Source organism: Haliaeetus albicilla, chromosome 10 (assembly GCF_947461875.1).
Source record: "Haliaeetus albicilla chromosome 10, bHalAlb1.1, whole genome shotgun sequence".
In the NCBI taxonomy this organism is placed as follows: Eukaryota; Metazoa; Chordata; class Aves; order Accipitriformes; family Accipitridae; genus Haliaeetus; species Haliaeetus albicilla.
In genome coordinates this window covers 20,205,111-20,226,728 of record NC_091492.1, presented here as the reverse complement: position 1 = coordinate 20,226,728, position 21,618 = coordinate 20,205,111, and the positions used below count along the sequence as shown (strand labels likewise).

At 37.0% G+C, this 21,618-nt stretch overlaps 1 protein-coding gene and 1 long non-coding RNA gene across 5 annotated transcripts in view; one reads left to right on the top strand and one right to left on the bottom strand.

The window, feature by feature from the left end:
• Nucleotides 1–7,917: 7,917 nt before the first annotated feature.
• NFATC3 (nuclear factor of activated T cells 3) overlaps nt 7,918–21,618 on the bottom strand; it is a 76,878-nt gene continuing 63,177 nt past the window's right edge. For 2 of the 4 annotated variants that reach the window (XM_069793704.1, XM_069793706.1), the window contains exons 10-11: nt 20,869–20,970; nt 7,918–11,461 (exon numbers count right to left, since the gene is read on the bottom strand). In XM_069793704.1, coding sequence (XP_069649805.1) covers nt 11,337–11,461; nt 20,869–20,970 — 227 coding nt within the window. In that variant the 3' untranslated portion in view covers nt 7,918–11,336. The remainder of the gene's footprint in view (nt 11,462–20,868; nt 20,971–21,618) is intronic. The other 2 variants (XM_069793705.1, XM_069793707.1) reach the window with 1 other exon arrangement.
• Nucleotides 17,504–19,846, top strand: LOC138687273 (uncharacterized). The gene is made up of 3 exons (XR_011326544.1): nt 17,504–17,611; nt 17,704–17,817; nt 19,714–19,846. It is a non-coding gene; the product is annotated as an uncharacterized lncRNA (long non-coding RNA).

Genomic DNA, 21,618 nt, shown 5'->3' with positions numbered 1-21,618 from the left:
TTTTTGGGGTTTTTGTTTTTTGTGTGTTTTTTGTTTTGGATTTTTTTGGTTTTTTGTTTGTTTTTTTTTGTTTTTGTGTTTTTTGGGTTTTGGGGGTTTTTTGGGTTTTTGTTTTTTGGGGGGTTGTTTTTTTGTTTTTGTTTGTTTTGGGGGTTTGTTTTGGTTTTTTGTTTTTTTGGGGGGGTTGGGGGGGTTTGGGTTTTTTTTGTTTTTTGGGGGGTGGGTTTTTGTTTGGGTTTGGGGGGGTTTGGGTTTTTTTGTTTGTTTGTTTTGTTGGTTTTTTTGTTTTGTTTTTGGGTTGTTTGGGGTTTTTTTGTTAATAAAAGTCATGGGAGTAGAAATAAACAAACAACCCCATGTTTAGTCTAGTTGCACTTATATTATGTGAGAAAGCTCTCTTTTTGTGCAGTAAACAGCTTTGCTCTTCTCTCTTCTAAGAGCTACTTAAGGGTTGAGCCTTTGTGTCTCCCACCTTTTCGGAGGGGCATCCTTAGCTTTTACGGCCATTATACCCTTTCAAGTCTTCTAGAGGATTTATACCAGTTTAATCTTTCCTGCTATCCCCCTTCTTCCACATCCTGTTCTTTTCTTGACTAGGAGAGAATTGGGCCACCCTCTTAATTAGAATAAAGACTGTTTCCCTTCCTTATGTATGTAAATGTTTCCACATGTTAAGCATTAGTTCTTTCACTAAACTGCTTAGTTTTTGCTTCAGTGAGGTGTTAAGTTCTCTTCTCTCCCTTTGATGGCTACTGCCCCTGGCTGCAGAGCAGTTTTACTGAGGCCCTGTGTTCTGTCTCAGTCTGTACACTGAAAGCAGCATGCTGTAGTTATATGTAGCTTATTACTGGCTCTTGATAGAGACCGCAGGCTACCCACCACTCAGGGGTAACAGATTTCTAACCTTTTCCTCTTTGCAGGCTTCCTAGCATTTTCTCATTCTAAAAGCAAGTCTCCACTGAACTCTTCTGCTGTGTTCTCCTCAGCCCTGTGATTAAGTGTATCTGACTGCCATATTAGCAGCAGTACCAGAAATTGGGACTTTGCTTTCAGTTGGAGACGTTGTATCTTGGTTAGCTGTCATTCGATTAGTGTCTTCTGGGAAAGGCTATTTTCTATCACTGTTTATGGTCAGAAAAAGGTATAAGATAGTCCAGTCCCTAGCTAATTAGAAGTAGAAATAGCAGTAACTTCACTGGAGCTTGGTACCGAGAGACACTATAGAAGCTGTGAACCTCCTGATAAGCTCTTTGATTCAGTGCAGGGGGGCCAAAGCTGTTTTCCACGGTGACCTTTCTGCATGTGAGATTTCACCTCCTATTTCTGCTTGCTTATGTTTATTTTGTGGGAGTCGTACTGAGAATAAAGCAACTCAAAATATACAAATGGGGAGAAATAATTCAAACTGCATGTGATCCTGAACCTCCCTCTCAGTTGCAAATGGAAAGCTAAAGCTGGTATGCCGTTAACTTTATGCCGAATATCTGTGCCTTTGGGAAGCTCGCAAAGTATAAGCTGGATTCAGGTATGTTTCATGAGCACTCGCATTTCACTTGCTAGACAAAAGAGACTCCAGAGAAGTGTCCTGAAAACTCAGTGAAAAGATGAATTCTGTCTAATTGTTTGTGAACTTTTTTCTTACCCCTGACTCTTGGGGAGGGAATTGGAACAGCAGGCATAAAGATAGGATCTCTACATTGATTAAATGTTGTAGCAACCTTGCCCCCACCCCCAAGCTGCAGTTTCCCTTCTAAAAAAAAAAAGTAATCCTAAAAAAGTCAGTATGCTGTTGAGAGTTGATTTTATCTGTCTGACTCAGTAGACTGCCAGCAATACCAAATGAAGACTTAAAGGTGCTTTCTTATTTTAAACAAATTTGAGAGCTTGAGGAACACTTCCAGAACAGCCAAACAAGGGAGTTCCACATAACTCAATAATGTGACTTCTTGTTTTTTTAACATCACCACTGAGCATTTTTTATGTTACATGATATCCAGTTCTGATTCTGCTTTCTTGGGCCCATCTGCAGCAGAGCTCTACTGTCTGCAAAGTGGGCTTCAGTGATGCACAAGCTACCTGAGTGTATTTTGGATGAAAGAAACATCATGTAGTTTAAAAACTGTCTTACAAGCCGAGTGGAAAGATAGAATTTAATTGCCTTTTCATTTTTGCTACTTTGTTTATGACAGACTTAGTCACTGTTTAACTATTTAATGTCACTCAGTATTATACTGTATTTAGGCTGTATTCTTCCAACCAAATGGGATTTTTTTTTTTTGCTACTAATGGTAGAACTCCATTTTACTCAGCTAGTCCAAATGTTTGAACTGCTAAGAGTTCATGTGCTGTTGGAAAAAATCTTGAGCATAGTGTAATACATGTGCAAAATGATACAAAGCAATGAAGGCACAGTCCCTGTAGGGGGATCCAGGAGGGAGGGCAAAAATGGTACAGAAAAAAGGGACAAATGCCCTGCTTAGCCAGTGATATGTTTAACTCTTGCTTATCTAAAGGGTGTTTTATACAGCTTAACTGCTATCTGAAAAGTATTGCTAAGAACTTTGGGAGAGATTTTTCCACTTTCTGCCATGAAGTAAGAGTTGAGGTTAACCTTTTCTAGTAGTGGAAGACTGCAGCTGGAGACAGACCTGCTCAGTAACTGAAATATTTTTTTCTTCTTTTTTTTCTTTTGTATGTTTTGTGTTCCTCTTTCTAGCTAAGGAAACCTTATTGGTCTCCAGTGTCATTTTAGCAGCTGGATTAGTTCCAAAGGGTTTAGGCTCAGACAATCAGCATTTTAGACTCTTAGTGAAACTCTGTGACAGCCACAAAATGTATATCTGTCTCTGTCTCTCCAAACCACGATGTCATTCAGCCCAGTATTTGGCCAGTGTTGGATTACTTGTTTCCTTCATTGTTTGTGCAATTTTTCCATTATAACTTCTGTCAGTAGTGAGGTCAGATGGCAATGATGACATTCTTGGCATAGCTTCTTTTTTTCATATCCTTAGAAAAAATAATCCCATAGTAGCACTTAATTCAGTTTCAGTATTGCCTTATTTGTCCTATTGGCTTGATGACTTGTATTCCTCATCCAGCTACTGTGACTACAGCCAGGCAAATGTCACAGGGTGGTATTTGCTGTTACTTGAATAAAGTTATCCTTGACCTCTCATATTTGCTTTGTGTTGAAGATTTTATAAGCAAATTTTTATTCCTGGTAAGGGAAGAATTGGTGGGAACATGGAATTGTGCAAATGCATGTATCAGCAAAACGGTTAAGTGTGCCAATTATTGCAGCTAGAGACAGAAACATTTACTACAAGAACTTAAGACGATCACACAGCACAGACCTGAACGGAAACTGTTGTAACAGGCAGTTGTAAGGATTAATGTCTTATGAGCAACCAGTACGCATGGAGACACTGCATAAAAAGCACACAGTGTACATGTTGAATTAATGGCAGTAAAACTGTAAATCTGCACATCTGTTGTAAACTGAAATGGTTTCTGATTTGTAAATGGTCGCACCTTTATTATGCTGCATTTCTTACAATGCCAGACCTTAAAAGTAAAACATAATTCATTAAATCACAGAAAACCAGTGCTTTGGAGCAGGCTGTGCAGCAGCTTTGAAGGCACTTGTTCAAATGACAGCAGACTGGAAAAATCTGTTCTTACATCATACTCACAGAATTTCCTACTTGAAAACAGTGACATACTGACTTCTAAAAGTTTTTCTTGTCCTTTTCCAACACATTGTAAGAAAGACTTGGCTGGTGGATACACCAGGGAGTTCATGGAATGTTTACAAACAGATCCTTTTATTGCAGTGATGAAAAATTTATGATGCGTGTGAGAGAACCCGGAGAACGCTCGGCTATTCTGTTGTGTATGTTTCTTGCAGTGTTGTTGACACCTTGGCAGACAGAATCCACCTCATGTTTTGTACCAAGCTATATTAAATTTAGGAAGGCAACCCTGACCTTTCATGCCTTGTCCTAAAAAATGCTCAAAACCAGAATAAATCCTGAAAGCTGATGTTAGTGTTAAAGCAAGTGCCATGCTAGCTTTACTCTTGCTACTCGCAGAAATCTAGTATGTTGTTTGATATAGGAATTGTATGTTTGGCACTAGATGCTACAGTTGTTAAGGTGTAGAGGTGCTTATTGTTTTTTAAAACTACCTGTTTTCTAGGAACGTTTGCTTTCCCAACTATCAGGATTTTCAACAGTCTGCTTCCTTGTCTTCTCTGCTTTTTATTAAAAGAGGACCTTTCCAAGTTATTAGTCATTCCTCACTTCACTGACACAAGAACTCCTAAAAGTACTTGCTCCCTTTTCCCTCCAACTTATTTCATGTGATACCACTGATTATCCAACACTGCATTCCCAAGCAATATTTTCATCAATGTCTGAGTCCTTTTTTGGTGCACTGCTTTTCTTTGTAAATTATTACACAATCAAAAATTACAGAAGAAAATGGACTGACAATAGCTTTTCTCATATACTGGAGGTCAGGTGGATAGGAAAGAGAATGAGTGCATGGGAAGATGGAACAGCATTGATACTAGAAATAAAAGTGGAGTCTGATTATTAAGGCTGGTGGAAAAAAAATCAAAAAGCAAACACCCAGCAAACAGCATCTGGGGTTTAAATACTCACTGTTAGTTATTTGCAGTATGAACTATCAGAAAGTTATCTGTTGGCATTGAACTTCATGCAAGGGGCAGGACCTCTCTGAGCAGAAATCCTCTTTATTACTTTCAGACTGTCTCGCCTGTATAACTTTCAGGCCCTTCAGCCCCTTTAGACCCTCTTACCTAGAGAATCAATCTGTCCAACCTTCAGGAATTTTCTGTGCTGTACATCTTTTTGATTTCTTCCAGACCCAACTTTTTATACTTTCATTGGTTCCCTTTCATCTTTATGGATGACAGAGCTCCTACGTGCAGAAGTGCTTATCATCAATATATTTGTCTTTTTTTATTTGCTTTGTCACAGTGAATCTTTCTGTAAGAAAAGTTGAATGGCAACATCGTCTTCTGAAATAAATCTGCAAGGGCTTAGGCCGTTGGGCATCAAATCCCTGATTTGAGAAAGATAGATAGATATAGATATATATATACACACACACACATTTTCTAGATGTCACAAGAACTACTTCTAACAAGATTGGGTTGGTTAATTAATGGTCTTGCACCAAAACGTGACCTTGCTGAAAAAACAAACAGTGACTCTCTAAGATTTTTTTGTTCTTTGCTTATTTGCCCACCCAGTTTTATTGTTCTTCTCTGAAATGCTTGTGTTTCATTATCACTGTATATATGTGACTGGGTTTATGAGAGGTGTTCCAAGTGTTTTTTTATGGAAGGTTTAACTCTTTCTGCAGTATATTAAGAGGCCAGGACTAAATTATTAGGTGCACACAAAAGGCAGCACAGCTTGCTAAACAGGCTGAGCTATGCACAGGCAGCTTGACGTTTGGCTTATTTAGGCATGAGCTATTGAAGTTTTCTTGTATCTACGACCATATGCATTTCTCTGTGATGTATGTCAATTGCACCAGCTAGGTATTTTTATGAATAAAGGTGTCAAATGAGAAATATCATAGAATGCTTTTTTTTTTTCTTTTTGGAGGGAGAGCCCTTGTAATGGGAGCAAGCACAGACTACAAACGCTTTTGCAGCTCTTACCAGCAGATGTCACAACAATGACAGTAAGGAAGAGGTATGTTGGGTTTTTGTTTGGTTTTTTTTGGTTGTTGTTTGTTTTTTCAGTTTCCAGACAATATTTAAAGATAATAATAATAAACCAACAAAAACTTCACTCTAAATTTGCAGAAACAGCTCAGAGAACTTGTATAGTTTGAGTTCTTCAGCAGATCAATCTTTTCTAAAAAACAAAATTCATGGTGCATACAAGCCTTTGCAAAGCAAGTATCCTATTTTTAGGGCTTCTTTATCTTAGTCTGGTTAATTTTTTTCCTTCTGTTCTCTTTTACATGTAGCAGATGTTACTGGTAACAAAGGTAAAATAATTAATTTCTTAGAGAATCTCAGCAAATGACAGTGCTTTCTGTGTGTTAAATCTTATCCTTTTTAGTAGGCAGAATAAAGTTCACTGTTAACATCCGTTGCCAGAGAAGTCTGTATGCAAAACTATCAATGAATTTAAATATATATTAGAGAGCCTTTTTCTTTTCTGAGTTGGACTGAGTATGCTCTTAATGGCCTTTCACATACCTTATTACTTCAATCACTACAGCAGTCACTAGTTCCTGAATATTATTCTTGTAAGTTAATTAAAGCCAAGGGGAAAAAAAAAAAAAGATGGGGGGACCATTTGGAAAAGATCTCAATCCTCTCCTGATTCACTACAGTGGAGTAAGCATTAGATTCAAAGCATACAGTGGTATTTTGAGTTAGGCTGAGAGAGATGGCAGGGAGAGGGATAGAAGTCCAGAAACAAGCAGACGGAAGCAGATGGCACAAGTAATGCTGTGGAGTATCTCAAAGAAATACTAGCTACAATGACAAAATTAAAAGGCCTTCATGCCTGCCGGTACTTCCTTTGGGTTTGGGTCCTAAATGAACAGAAACTACTGATTACTCTTCTAAAGGAACTGACTGTAACAAGACACTCCTTCTCTCCAACTACCTGACATTACAAAACAGTGTTTTGCAAGGTAGAAGTTATGTTTTCACAATGCCTGGAATAAAGACTCGATTCTGCAATACAGCAGATAATGTGTGTCGGCGTGAGTGTGCAGGGTTAGCCGTGCTCAGCTTTAAACGTCCTGGCATGAATGCATATCCTATCATCTCTTTTATCCTATCAATCTTAGTGAATCAGCCTTCAGCCCATTTGCATCTGAAAGAAGACTTGAATTGACAGCAAAGTATACGCAGTCAACCCATGGATTATTACTAGCGTTGGTATATGCTAATTATATACTGGATAATCATACGAGAAAACATGTGGAACAGCTTTCAAACTACTTGTGCTATTTTTAGTGAAACTCAGATATAATTACTTTGCACTCAGTTACTGGCACTGTAGCTACCCCCTTCTGCTATATTTATAGATAAAAAACATTGGTGAAGGTAATGGGTCAGGACATGCACTCTAAATAAGAGGCTAACCCTAAGCTGGTCCATGTTCCCCCTGTGCAACGTGAGTACGAGATCATTGTGCAATCGCTGCTCCTGTTCTCTCTCGGGCAGGTGTGCATTGCTAACCAAAGGCCAGAGCTTTTGCTTCAACGTTGAATTTGGAACACTTGTGTACCTTAATATGCCTAGGGATTCCACAGATAAGTAAAGACCCTGTAACAAAACTGTAAGGGAGATAAATATCTTTTCAGTAGCACTAATAACCCTGAGAGGAGATATAGATTTTAAGGCCTGAATCTACTGTACCATTCCCAAAGGCACTTCCCTCAGTACTCCTTGATCAGCCAAGATTTGGCAAATAATTTAGACTTTGTAGGAATTTTACATCTATTTCTGAAACTGCATCTTGCCTATGATAATATCCTTTTAGGAATGGAAATTACTGTTTATGATGTGTTCCCTGAATAATAATTTCTGGAATGATTTCTCAAAATAATCTTGTGATCATCTAATTGACACAATGATACCTACAAATAGGAAATCACTAGCTACTGTGCAAACTGATACTCTGTAAGCACTGCTGATGATTCTTTATGTATGTTTTAGGCTCATTGTCGCTGGCTTTCAGTTGAGCCCCAAACTCTTACCATATTGCTTCAAAATCACCACTCTTCTAGGGGGAATATTAAATGTCCCTCATTTCATATTTCACAACTGAGCATGGTCGTTTACCACTGCATCGCAAATAAGGAGTTTCTTCCCACTCTGCATTTGGGTCTGCATTTTAAATAAATGACAATGCATTTGCATTCTTTTTATTTATTTGAACACTATGATTTAAGAGCCTAAATGCAAGTTTTTCCCTTTATTTTTGCAAGTAGCACTGCAATCATAACTTACAAAAATGTTTAAAATACAAAATGTACATGAAATTACAATACAAGGCTCTGTAAACATCTAGAACTTAATCTTTATTGTCCCACATTTTTAAATATAAAACTTCAATTTGAACGATTTCCAAACCTCAAGGAATGACATCCATTATGAGTATCAAAAATAGAATTTCAAAGCTTTGTTTGTATCAGAACAAAACTGTCATGTTATTTTCATTCTTTGGTTTAAAAAGGATGGCAGTTCCCCTGATAACATAGAAGTTTTACTACAGAAATTCAGATTGCTAGTTCATGGTAATTTCAGAAATCACCACCCCCCACCCCACCCCCCACCCCCCCAGATTAATATACTACTCCTTAATGTTTTGTTTTTAACATTGATCTTTGACCCTCCTTATAGAAAAGCTACCTCATCATTAAGGCTTGCCTTCAGGATAATCTCGGTTATTAAAAAGTTTTGGAAAAGTACTCGGGGAGAAGAAAGGAATTAAGGGCAAGGAAGTGGATGCCAACAAAATATCAACAGTTGCCGGGTTCTTTTGTTTAATTAAATTTGCATAGTCCAATAGAGATTGTGTGCTTTTTATATCACTTAAAATTATACAAGATTAACAGTCTTTACCTACGTTATCACACAAGCTAAAATAAAATTAAGACCCTTGTATTGAAGCTTTTACAAGGCAAATACAAAACTGCTTTAGAATCCAAAGCTATATATATTTTTTTTTAAATTTGATTTTAAATAGGAAAGCATCTCTAGGTCTACAGGCATCAAGGTATTTAAAGGCATCAGGAAATTTAGTGCATAGCAACTCCGGATTGTTTGGGCTCCTATATTTTAGGTACAGTGTGAATTCCAGCTACTTGGAGAACTTGCAAGGAGAGTCTGTACCAGTAGGATAAAGGAGCATAAATCCCATACAGTATGAAAAGCTTTTAAGTTAGAATTGTCCTACAAACAATGGTTTAATGCAAAAGACCCAATACATGAATGAAAACTGGAACATGCCTTGCCACCAGCACACAGTCTGAAGACAATTACATAGTTTACAGTGTTGTGTGGTTTCTTTTTTTTTTTTTTTAAGGTGTTAAAAACATAAGTAGATGTATTTCTGAGCATGTGAATCCTTTTCTAGTATCTTTAATGTAAATGAGTAGAGGACAGAGTAAAGCACCACCGCTGAGGGACAATTACAATATCACACTTTTCAGATTACAGCCCTGCCAATTTTTTTTCTGCAAATTTAAAGATTTGCACCATTGAACAACACATTCACAGAAAGGATGCTTAAGATTCCCAGCATGCACGTAGTGGCTTTGCATTAAGTTGTTTGAAATAACTACAAAATATCAAGATAGTAGCCTTAGGCTGCACTCTGAAAAGGAAGTACATGATAAAGAGTTATAATTTCACCTGCTTAATGTATGGTCGTTTTAAAAGTTCATGATTCAGCTATCACAAAGATGTGATTATAGCTACTTTAGTGATATTGCTTGGGCGCTGACTTGAATTTAGGTGTAATGTTTTGCCTGCAAAAGGCTCAATGGAAAGTTTTCCCCATGACTGTCTGCCAAAATGCAACATCAGTAGAATCTGTGTTTACTCTTACAGGTATTATAATTCAGTAATGGTATCCACTTTAAGACTGTTTTACTTAATTTTAAGAGTCTATAGTAGTTTTCTACAGAGAGAGGCATGTGTTCTGTATGTGCTAAACCACTAAAAAGTCCACAATTGTCTGAACTAGTTTCAGTGCAAATACACTTTCTATATTTCAAAATTTTTGTGTGTATTTGCTCTTAATTTTCATTAGAGCATCATCACTCACCCAAATGAGGAACTAAAACTAGCGTCTTGGTTTGAGGTTCAGTGTATTTCTGATCGATCTTTGCTGTGATTGTTGTACCCTGTATGTTCTATATCAGAAAGGTTTGTAAACGACAGTGTCTTCTGGGGGAGGAAAATGTGTGTGGCCTAAGCAGGCAGTTTCAGATCCTCTCCTAGGTTTCTAATCATAGAGGCCTGAGATTTTTTAATAACTATGTAAACAGATTGTTTCAAAGGTATCGATCGGATTATGCGGGTAAGGGAAATGCATCCTTTGAGCACAGCACAGTTTACTGCTGCTATGAATCTTGTGTGTTTCTTTGGTAGCTTCTACTTCACACATTTACAATTAAACATGGGCAAATTATACTACCTAATCACTAATTCACAGTAAATGACTTTTCAGCAAACTGATGTTTATAAACAGCTTAAATTTAAGGAACTGTAATTGTCATCTCCTTAGGGCTTCCAAGTGGCATGGTCAGGCATACAGCATATAAAAGATACAGATGTGATCAAATGATTTATTGCATGGAAAACTTGAATGCCACTGAATTGGTGATTTCAAAACCATATTCTGCAGGGACAACAGGAACACTTAGATCCTCAGCAAATATTAAAATTTTTCCTCTATCTAACGTGGCTTTGATGTTGCTGTTTTTTAAAATCCTGCTGCTCAAATTTGATTACAAATGTAACTTTCTAAGAAAAAGCGATTTCAAGAAGGAGCCTGTGCTAATAAAGAACAGGAAGATTATCCACAAAGTTATAAAAGTTAAATTTTGGAATGTTATTTCTATCCCAACACTTTCATGATGGAATGGTCTTTTTGCAGCCTATCAAGTAACGTTTTCAGTTTATAAACAAGTGCAGATCTACATTTGGCTTTGCTTCCTATGAATCTAAGAAAGAAAACACTACAGTATTTGTATACACAATGGCTTCCGTGGCATTGGCTTCAGATGACAGGTATGATTTGCCACTGGAAGATTGTATTAAAAAAAATTTAAACAATAGAAGCTTTAAAGGCTTTCCAAAATGACCAAAAGGTGTTACAAATCATCCGCTACAAACTATACTATCTCTAAGGGAAAGCAGCACACTGAAGATGTGTATTAAATCTTTTTCCACATTCAGTACTGTGAATATTATAAGAGCAAACTAACATCTCCACACATCTGAAGCACATACAATATAAAAGTATTCTATTTAAATGCAAAAAGCAAAGCTTGTTTGTAACTTTAAAACGGTTAAAATATCTGGTGTAGATTCTATGTGTCCGTTTTAAGAAGTCTCTTTACAGTATCTGAGGAACTATAATTAAAATGCTCTGTCTCTACATCAGAAATGTAACCCACTAAAAGGGCTTTGCAAGGATCCACTGTTCCAGTTCATAAAGGCCACAGAGTTGGAAGCACAGTAAGTCTAAAGAGGAAGAGGACGAAGAAATATTCAGAGAAACTGTTATATTTTCATGGATGTTTAGCTGTAAGCTTATCCGTTACTGGATTCCATCAGATATTCTTGTCTCCAGAGATCCAGGACAGGTACGTGCAGACTGGTTGGCCATTGTTGTTCCATGTGACACTGAGATCTGTGACATATCTCTTCCTATGATCTCATTCACTAAAAAAAAAAAAAAAAAAATAATAAAAAAAAATTAAAAAGTGACTGTTTTTATGCTTTCCAAAAGGCAGAACTCATCAGTGTATCCCTTCTCAGTGCTAAGCCTTGATGCAGTTAAGTAACAGAGGATGAATGAGGAACTTAACTTCAGTAACAGTTGAGCAATGGGGGAGGGGAAAAGTCCTAGTTTCTCTTAGTATTACACTTTGTACTTACCATAATCCATGTTGGAGAATCCCTAAAACACTTGAATAAAACAAGCACATACATGTTCATGACAACCAGGTAACTGAAAGGTACAGTATAGGTCAGTTTAGGACAAATTTCCCCACAGAACTCTCTTCTGTTCAAAAGTGTTACAGGCACAAATAACTCTAGTAACTCCTGGTTCTTTCAAGCTACTTACAGAACTTCCTCAGAACTTGGATTTGGGTTAATAGAATATTCTTTTTAATATTATATATCTATTTAATTGGCCAGTTTTCTGAATACTTGCATTTCTGAAAGTACAGTAATAAAATCTTGCTTAGTTATCAGTCAACTTTTCTATAGTTAATTCTTCACTAACATGCAGGTCATGTCAGTTTCTAAGTCTGTGTGTGTGTCAAATTCAGCAAAGATTAGTCAACTATTACTGTTTACAAGTGAGGGACACCACCATGAATATGACAAAGTAGCACTTAAGTTATCAACAAATGACAATTTTGGAGTGTTACTCTAAAGCCTAGATAATTGATTGCAGTACAATTGAGTTTGGAAGATGACAAAAATAATTGTTTTAATGCATAAGAGTAAATGAAGTGATATAAATGTCCATTTTAGAAAATGGGCAATGGTAAGTTTAACTAAGAAAACTGAATAATATTTTAAGTGGAGATGAAAAATATCACATTAAAGAGTAACGACAAAGTTTAGATAAATATTAGATGATAACCAAAATATAAATCATTATTTAAGAGTTAGAAGAGGCAGTCAATCACGTTGTTTTCCATGATGGAGTGGCAGTAGGTATATAGTATCTCTTAGTCAGCAAGACTTTGAATATGCTGAATTATACTAACAGAAAAGCCTCTGACATGAGTTTGTTTGGACCTTCTATAAACAGGCATTTAATGGGATCCTTTTGTTGAGTAAGGGCCATTCCTAGTAAAAATAAGAACTTTTTGTTTTGCTAGTAAGCTGCTTCTATGGAAAATCTTAACAGATTTGGAAGCTAGGCTCTTTTGCTCTTTTGTTTTCCATTGGGTAACTTTACAGAACAACATTGATACACTTCACCACCCTTCTTAATGCTTCCTTAATTTTCCATAGCAGGATCTAGCTTCCTACTAACCATTCTTGTCTGGTAGAAGCATAACAAAATCAATCTATGGGTAGTGTACATTGCTCTTTACAGAGTGTTCCACAGTCTGAGCATTGCCTTTTGCTGCAGCAGCAGCATAAGTGGGTCTGAAAGAAAATGCAGTAATATTGTGAATGCTCTGAAGTATGTACAACGTGCATAAAATCCAACTCTGAAAACAAGTTTTGTCCATATTCTTTTAGTTTACTTAGGAAAGCTTTAAAATCACCTTATGTCATATATCTGTATGTAACAATGGAGGAGGTATTTGTTTTCTAAAAGTCAATCAATGGCAATGGTATGCTCTGGCATGAATGCAAGGACAGCATGTTAAAAATACATGTTATTGCAGCCTTTAAGTTTTGATAGATGATATTTATCTGTACTGGTAATATCAGAACAAACTGGTCCATGCTGTTGCAATGTTTTGTAGTTCCCACAGGCAAAGGTGTTTAACTGAACAGCATGTAGCCATGTGGTGTTAAATTTTCCTTAAATCACATTACACTTCGAATACAATAGCTGGTCATGTGGTGTTCTATTTGCCAAGTTCTGCATAATTCATTATGTAGAGTATTAAATTAAAGTTACAGCTTAGTTCGTGTGGTGTGTTGTTTTTTTTTTTTTTAAATAATCATTGATTTGTTTACAAGAAGCTCTTTTATAGCTCAGTGCAATAGCTCTGTCATACTTCTCATTTTGCTGTTGGGGAACTTTTTTTGGCAACATTTTTAGCATGTGGCCAATACAGATTTATCTGGTTTATATTGATTTACATTAGAAACATCTACCATTTCTAAGGGAAATGCAGTACCTTGTCTTCTTCCCAACAGAAAATTCTAGTGGAGTAGTTCCACTTGCCACAGTGATTTTGTTAGGATTCCTAATTTTTAAACCCAACCAGTATTCAAGTGTGTTTTTTCGGGTGGTTGTTTTTCTGTTTTTTTGTAATAAGAAGTATCTAAATTGGCGTTTTGTCGGAGTGCCATGCAGGCCTAAATAAAAGGCCAGAATCCTTTTTCTATTGTGTCTGGCAAAGGTGTTTTTTCACAGACTGTAGCCTCTTGACTTAACACATCTTCCTATTCTATACTTTCCAAGAGTGCTCATTTCAGCTGTCTGGAAATCTGTGAGCAACAAATGGATGGGGGAAGCCTGCAGACTCCGGAAGACTGTACGCAGATTTAGATTATGTACAGGTGATGGTAAAAATGCTTCAAAGAAAGCACAGCCTGCAGAAGCCAGCAGCTACGATCGAAGTGCTCTAACCTTTTCCAGTGCAATGGTCTGGCTGCCAGGTTTGAGACAACGGGGCAGCGCGGTATCGAGAGTACTGCAGTAACAGGCTATTTGAGCAGGCATGGGCCTGCTGCCGGACTGGCTGTGCCCAATGCATTTGTGAACGGTGCGAGGGATAAATAGGGACAGTGGGGAGTACCAATCTAGCATGCAGGCTAGCAGATGGAGGAATGGGCATTTAAACCAGGAAAGCAGCTTTTCTAGAGAAGGCTGCTCTTTTCAAGCCCAAAAACAGCATTGTAAAGAAGCCATATTGAATATTTACCAAAATTAGGCAGCCTGAAAGTCCTTTGGAACAGCTCACTGAAGAGATGTACAACTCGGCTTCATGGCAGCAAATAATGAGATGCCTGTATGTATCTAAATTGGGAAGCATTTGGCTTTATTTGAAGGACATCCTGTGTTTACCAGCATTATCATTAACTTGTCTTTCTGACAGTGGAGTGGTATAAATTCAAGAAGTTTAAAATGTAAATCATGTAGTCAGTAAGAAGAGCTAAAACCCTGCATAGAAATGCACAAGACTGAAGGTGAAATCATATGACGTTTTCCTTTTTGTATTAATTTGTGATGGAGAAAATCATATTAGTTTAAAGACTAAAATAGAAATCTAAAGGTTAGTATTTGAGTGCATGACACGTTACCTTCTTCCACACAGGGTCAATCACAGAACCTTTAGTGGTCTGTGATTAAAACTGAAAACTTAATTCATCAGCATAAACACAGGTTTTCTATAATGTTGTCTAGCAAAATCCAAGTTCTCAGGGGACAAATTGGGAGAGGAAGTCAATTTCAACAGTCCTGAGAAAGGACAGAGCTCAGGCTATACTGATGATGCTTTATGAACAAAAGACAACTTCTTTTCTATACTTCCAGGAGAACACTTTATCCCTTCTTTCCTGTTTTTGACTATGGGGTGCATGGGCTATGCTGTCCTAGAAATATAGCTAGGAAGTTTTCATATGCCCTTTTGTTTAACCTTAAAAGCCACCCAGTTACCAACTAAATACTGGAAAACCAAGATGCATGGCTTTTTTTAATATATGCACTTATTTTTTTATAAAATTTCCTTTCTTTCTTCAGCACAAGTTTCTAGGGGAAGGCTGCAGAGCTTGCTCAGGAGTCATTAATACAGATCTCAAGTATGTTGTTAAGGTTCTCTGTGGTCTGTCTGCCAGGTTCATTTGTGTTGTCTCGTTTGTACTTCTGTTGGCTCTCTTCAAAGAGGCAAGATCATGAGACTTAAGATGGAGGTGAACAGTTATGTGAGTAGGACCTTGACTCTTTCAGTCTACTTCCCTCTTCCCTGCCCCCCCCCCCAGTTAAATCACTGCCTGTTTAGTATGTTTGGTGCCAGGTGTTCTGACTGCTAATCCCATACCCTGGGCCTCTGCTGTCAGTAGATGAGGAACCAGAAATATTTTACATACTAAATAATTACAAAGGTCTAGCTAATATTTAGTACTCATTTAGTACCCACTGATCACCTAAAATTGTTTTGGATGATCAGTGTCAATTGAGTGGATAACATCAAAAGTGTTATCAAATGTTTTACATGCTAACAAATCCAGGTTGCTAATCTTGAAATAATGACTGGATCAGATCAAAAGAGGGAGGGGTGGCACATACTACACTGTATAGAAATGTGTCAGATTCTTTCACTACAAAATTGATAACTGCATTTTGAGAACTTGTTTGTCAAATATGGCATGGATCAAAATGCAATACAGCTTTGCTTTTTTTTTTTTTTAAATTTGGCTGCAAAATTAAGTTATTTTAACAACTTTTCTATGTCTATTTAATTGATCTCTTTGGCAGTTATCCCAGATTTCAGAATTTCAGCTCTTACTTTATTTGCAATAGTTTCACCTTTTTCTTCCTTGATATTTATACATAGTATAAGCTGGCTGGTAAATTTATACTAAGAGTTAAAAATAGATTGTGCAGAACAAAATTTAACATGGTGGGGAGCCAACCTTCTGCTACAGACAGATTAGATTGGACCTGTCAATACTGGCAATACTGTAGTATTGTACTGCAAAATTTTTTGTGGTTTTTGTTTTGTTCTTCCCCCTCTGTGCTGCATCAAAAAAGCATGAACATGCTACACTGAAAAAGCACTGAAAGTCATCTGGAGGCTCAAGCCCCTGTAACCTTTCAAAAAAAAAAAAAAAAAAATTAAGCAGCATACTATTGTCAATACCAGTGGACCAGAGTAGAAGATAACTAGCTCTGACTTTCAGATCTGCTGTCAAGCTTGTAAAATAAGAGCAACCACTTATTCTGTTTTACTGGATTGTTCCCACTGTTTTGATTTCACATAGTGTTCTGTTTGTTTTTTTAAGTAAGTCCCTACTGACTGCACACATGAAAGACAGCTGAGCCACCGAGATTGACAGAAAAGTGGGCCACAGCTCCTTGGAGGCCTCTTCCTGCCTGCCCCCCCCATCTTTTTAGGCTGAGGGCTTTGCCTCTTGGTCACTGAAGACTTACACTGGGACAGCTGATAAAGTTATTTCTCCAGCTGTTTGCTGCATGAACAGCCAGACTGTTCATAAAGATCTCTTAAAACTGTTGCAATTTGCAATCCAGAGTTTTAAGATAAACTAAAATTAGGTTGAACAGCTCAGCCATTTGTGTGGTGAGTGACACATACAGCCAGGGGTAGTAATCTTATCAGCTGTTCCAATAGAGATGCATCCTGTGAGCAGTACTGACCAACCTCTCAGGAGAAATTCTCACCTACAAAAAGTTATCCATGTTAGCCAGTTTGAACAGAACAAAGTTCTTGTTATGAAGCATGTCAACATCATGGAAGCTGATGCTTTTAATAGTAAGTTGCTGAGTGTTTTGGATAAATAAATAAAAAAACCCTACAAATTTAGAGTAACAAGTTCTTAAAAGAGGAACTGGTGCTTTGATATGTTCTTAAGATCTATGCTTTTTTCCCACTGGTTTGTTTAATCAATTCTACAATGTCACCTTTATTTTTATTCTCTCAGTGTAAGACCGATCCATAATTAGTCAGTCAACTTGTATACCTGTACCACCTTACTGAATATTTTATATTAGATTATTTTATATTAGATGAAAAACACATTTAGACGTAGCATGATCTCCAAGATAGGTGTTTGAAGTTCTAACATCAAAAGTAAAGGTATTATCTTTTAAAATCAAATGACAACCAAATACTAGCATGTTTCAAAACTGCTCTGTACTTAATTCCCCCTATCTCTGTGAATGCTAGGAGACAAGTATTTTGTACTGGAGCACAAAGGAAAATGTAAGCAATTCCTGAACCTAAAGGTGTTTCTGGGAATAGTGCAAGTGACCTCTTTTCCCTTGCAGGAAGCTGGTGATCTATAATCAGCATCTCTACTTTCTACAGGACAAAAGAATCTCTCTGACAGGCAGTTACCAAGCATTTTAGGTTTTTGTAGGTCAAAAACACTGCTTGAAAACCTCCATGGAGAACTACAAGCAAACCAGTTCAGATTACAAACCATTAGGTATGTAATGGGCAATAGTAGAGACCTAGGGAAAATACATCATGATGCTTCGCCAGGATGTTCCACCAGCCTCCAAAATGTGTTTGTCCTAGGGAATTCCTGAGCCAGAGACAGTGTCTTCTGTGCTGAATGGTCCCATGTGGATTTTTTTCCCCAGCGTCTTTAAGATCTGTGCAAAATTCTGTCATCCGCAACATTCTGAGACAGTAAGTTCCAAAACTTAACTATGTATAGCTGTAGCAATGCTTTTTATATGTGTTGAACTTGCTGCATGATTACTTGCTGGACACTTTTGTTATTTTCTCTCCCAAGAAGTATTTTCCATTACCTTTTCTGTGCCATCCATTCATTTTATTATACTTAGCATATTCTCATTCATTTTTCTGGCTGGCGAGTCCTAGCTGATTCAGCATAACTTCTGTTCCAAGTCTTTGGTCATGCTAGTTGTCCTTAACCAAATCACCCCACAAAACAACATGTATGCATCTAATTCTTTTGTGACACCTGGGACAAGATGTGGGCACATAACAGATCTATATAGTATTGTTCATTCTCTGCTGGTTTCCTAAATATTCCTAGCATTTATTCACCCTTTTAAGATTACTTTTAACGCTACTGAGCAAGCTTTCATAGAATTGTCCATTTCAAATTCAAGACAGCTTTAAACGAGAATAGTTTGGAGAGCTTGTCACTGTATGTATGGAATTAGGGGCAGGTTTTTTTCCTTCCTTTACCCTAATTTCCACTCCTTTAACTGATTTTCTTTAATCACAAAGTCTTCCTGTAGAGGTTTCTAGACAGTTTTTGTTTTTCACTACTCTGAAGAACTGAGCAGCAGCCATGTCACATTTACCAACTTCCAGTCTGCTGGCACTGAATCAGATTTAAGCAAAAGGTTATACATTACAGTTAATAATTCAACTGTTGCTTACTCTTCCAGAGCTGTTGTCTGTCATGTCATCTAGTTGAGGTGAATTGTCACTGTCTGTTCATCTGTTCTGAAACCTTTTTACTGACACTTCAACTCGAGACAGGTCCTGCAACGTGTCCCTTTTTCAAAGGACTTCGGCATGAGAATCTCTAGTTCCTCAACTTATGAACATCAATACAAAAAATTTTCAAAGTTAATTTATCTAATTTTAACTGAGTTCCTGATTTGTCACGTATTGGCCAGGCTTCACATTTAGCCTAATAATTTTCATGTTCTTTTCTGTTTTCTGCATTTGGAAGCAGCTTGTAGTCTCTCTCACTGCACAGTAGTTGTACACTTAATCTGAACTTTCATAAATAGTTTGCAGACTGCTTGCAACTATATTACCCTTTTGACCACCTATTTTTTCTTAAGTAAGTTTTATTGTTTTCCTACAGTTCCCCTTTTGAATTTTGTCACAGCCTGTAATGCTGAAACTGCTACAAAACAAAGATAGATTTTTTAAAATTTTTTTTTTTTAAGCAGTTCCTGTATGCTCCTTTGGGCCAAATAAAGAGATGTTTCCCCTTGTGGGTTCTTCCCATGACTTAGTGCTCCATGAAGCAGTCATCACGCTTACCCATTCTATAAAGGATGACTCAAGTATTCCATTAGTGTATTTCCTGCCTTTGTAGATTGTCTGATCTGCAGCACACTATAGTTATGGTTGCTCTCCTGTTCAGCAGTATAATTTAGAAGCTATACTCTTCCTAATTTAAGCCTGAAAGTTAAAACTGTAAGCATTCTGTACTACTAGCTGATATAGTTAGCTTGTCTGGTTTGACACTAAGCATTCTTCAAGGTACAGAACCATTCTACTTACTTGCCTGTGTAAACGTATCTCTTGCATTAGTACTACACTGACTATCTTTCTTACAGCAAATACCTAAAATAGCCATTATTTTATTTTTAAAAAATGCCATGTTTCTCAATTGCATTTCTCAGATGCTAGCATTTGTGTGTAAGCATATTTCTCTCTGGGTCTGGTTTGCTGTTTATGTGCCCTTTTAAAAGGGACCTGTCAGCATATGTTTCATAATTCTAAGGCTTGCAAACCTGTGCGTCGCTCTTTAATTAGGATACTGGTAATCGGGGGTTATTTTATTATTAAACTCAATTTTCATTTTTCAAGATCTCCTGCTCTTCAACACTTATTCTGTACCTACCAGATTGTGAATTCCACAGCACATAGTCTAGAACACAGAAATAATCTAAGCCATAACTGGTATTTTATGAATTGATTTGCTGTTTCAAGATACAGAAATGTCAACTTGGTGTAGAAAGTCCTTTCCCTAGTTTTGCCATTCTGAATAGTAGCTACTTAACTTACTAATAACATTTTGATATGTAAGAAAAGCAGAACTAAGTTTTTTGAAATATGGTAAAAGACCAATTTCATGATTTATTTTCCTTTCATGGGCAAACTTAAGATCAGTCTACACACTAAATGTGTGAGAGTTTTATTAAGGCTACACATGGAGCTTGGTTACTTTACTGTTAACAATCCCACATCTACTGAACACTTACAGCTATTCCCCTTCAAATACCTATGGGGCAAGTAAAATGTGTTATATGTGTTCATATATATGTATGTGTGTGTGTATATTGGGGGGGACAACAGTATAGTTCTTTGGCATTTTAGGCATGTTTGTAATAAAGTTAAAAACACTTATGAAAAAACACAAACATGACCAATATACCATGTGTCAATTTCTAATATTGTTACTATTTAAAAGCCACAGTGCATAATTATCTTGTTTATATGTGAAATAAGCTGAAAGCACCTTAAAATAAATCCAGACCATCTTTCCCAATTATAGTGCACATTCAACTAGAAATCTATTTACGAATCTGTATTCCTAACACTTAGATCAGTAGTGCATGCCACTGTGTTCCACCTATTTAAATTGACATTGCTTCATCTTTTAAAAAAGGAGAAACATTCTATATTTCTTATAGTTAACTAATCTGGCCACTCTACAATCTTGCCCATACTTGGCTTAAGATTTTCATATCCTCCTCTGTTGTTTTACTAGATCCTACAGCACTCAGGAAGTTCTGTGGCAGCTATATATATTTTAAGTGGAGGTTTTTACTGAATGAGTGTACACCTGGTTCACAACTTCTGAATTTCCAACTATTTCAGAATACACAGGTGTCCAATTATAGCAATACTTAAGTATTACATAGCACTTTTCACTTGTAGATCTTAAGACTATTAAAACACTTTCCCCTTTCCTTCGTGCTCCAATTTCAAACATTGAAGCATTTCAGTAAGCAGACTCACCCTCTAGATTTTCCACATAGGAGTTGGACATGAGTGCTGAATGTTGAGTCCATTTCTCTGTTGAACCTGATGGCTGGTATTCCAGGTCAGAGATAAAACTGTCTGTGTCAGAGAAGAAGACAGACATAACTACTGACTGGACTAAACCAAGAAGTTACAGTTCACTCAACCAGGAAGTGACTTTCAGTTTTCTTTTAATAGCACTAACTTTAAATACCCAGTTTCATTCACAACTACTACATATGTTGACATAAGTAACTATTTATAAATTATCAGAGTGCCTATTAAAAACAATATCACTTATCCTGTATATTTAGTTACTTTTCAGTTAGCAGCCAGAGCCATAAAGGTAATGGTTAATATTTTGGATGTCTACCTAGTTGTACCATCACAAATTTTATACTACATGACTTTCATTTTAGTATTTGTGTTAGTTTAGAACATTCCTTCTGCAATTTTCTCAATCTGCTTTACTTACTGTGGTCAAATTAAAAGTGTTTATGCCCCTTGACAGCACCTCTACTGAACAAGGTAGGCAAAAGAGTACTGGTAAATAAAGCCTTTCTTTTTCCTAGCCTTTAAACAAAGGAAACTGTTGCTGTAAACAGCTGTTAGCTTCCCCTTTACTTCTCCAGACTATCTGTACCTTTTGCCCAAGGTACTGATCTGCAGTCAGGCCACACACAGTCTGAAGTGTCAGATAACTAAGTATTATCTTGGTATAGGTGGCTCTGTCAGACCAAGGCAATG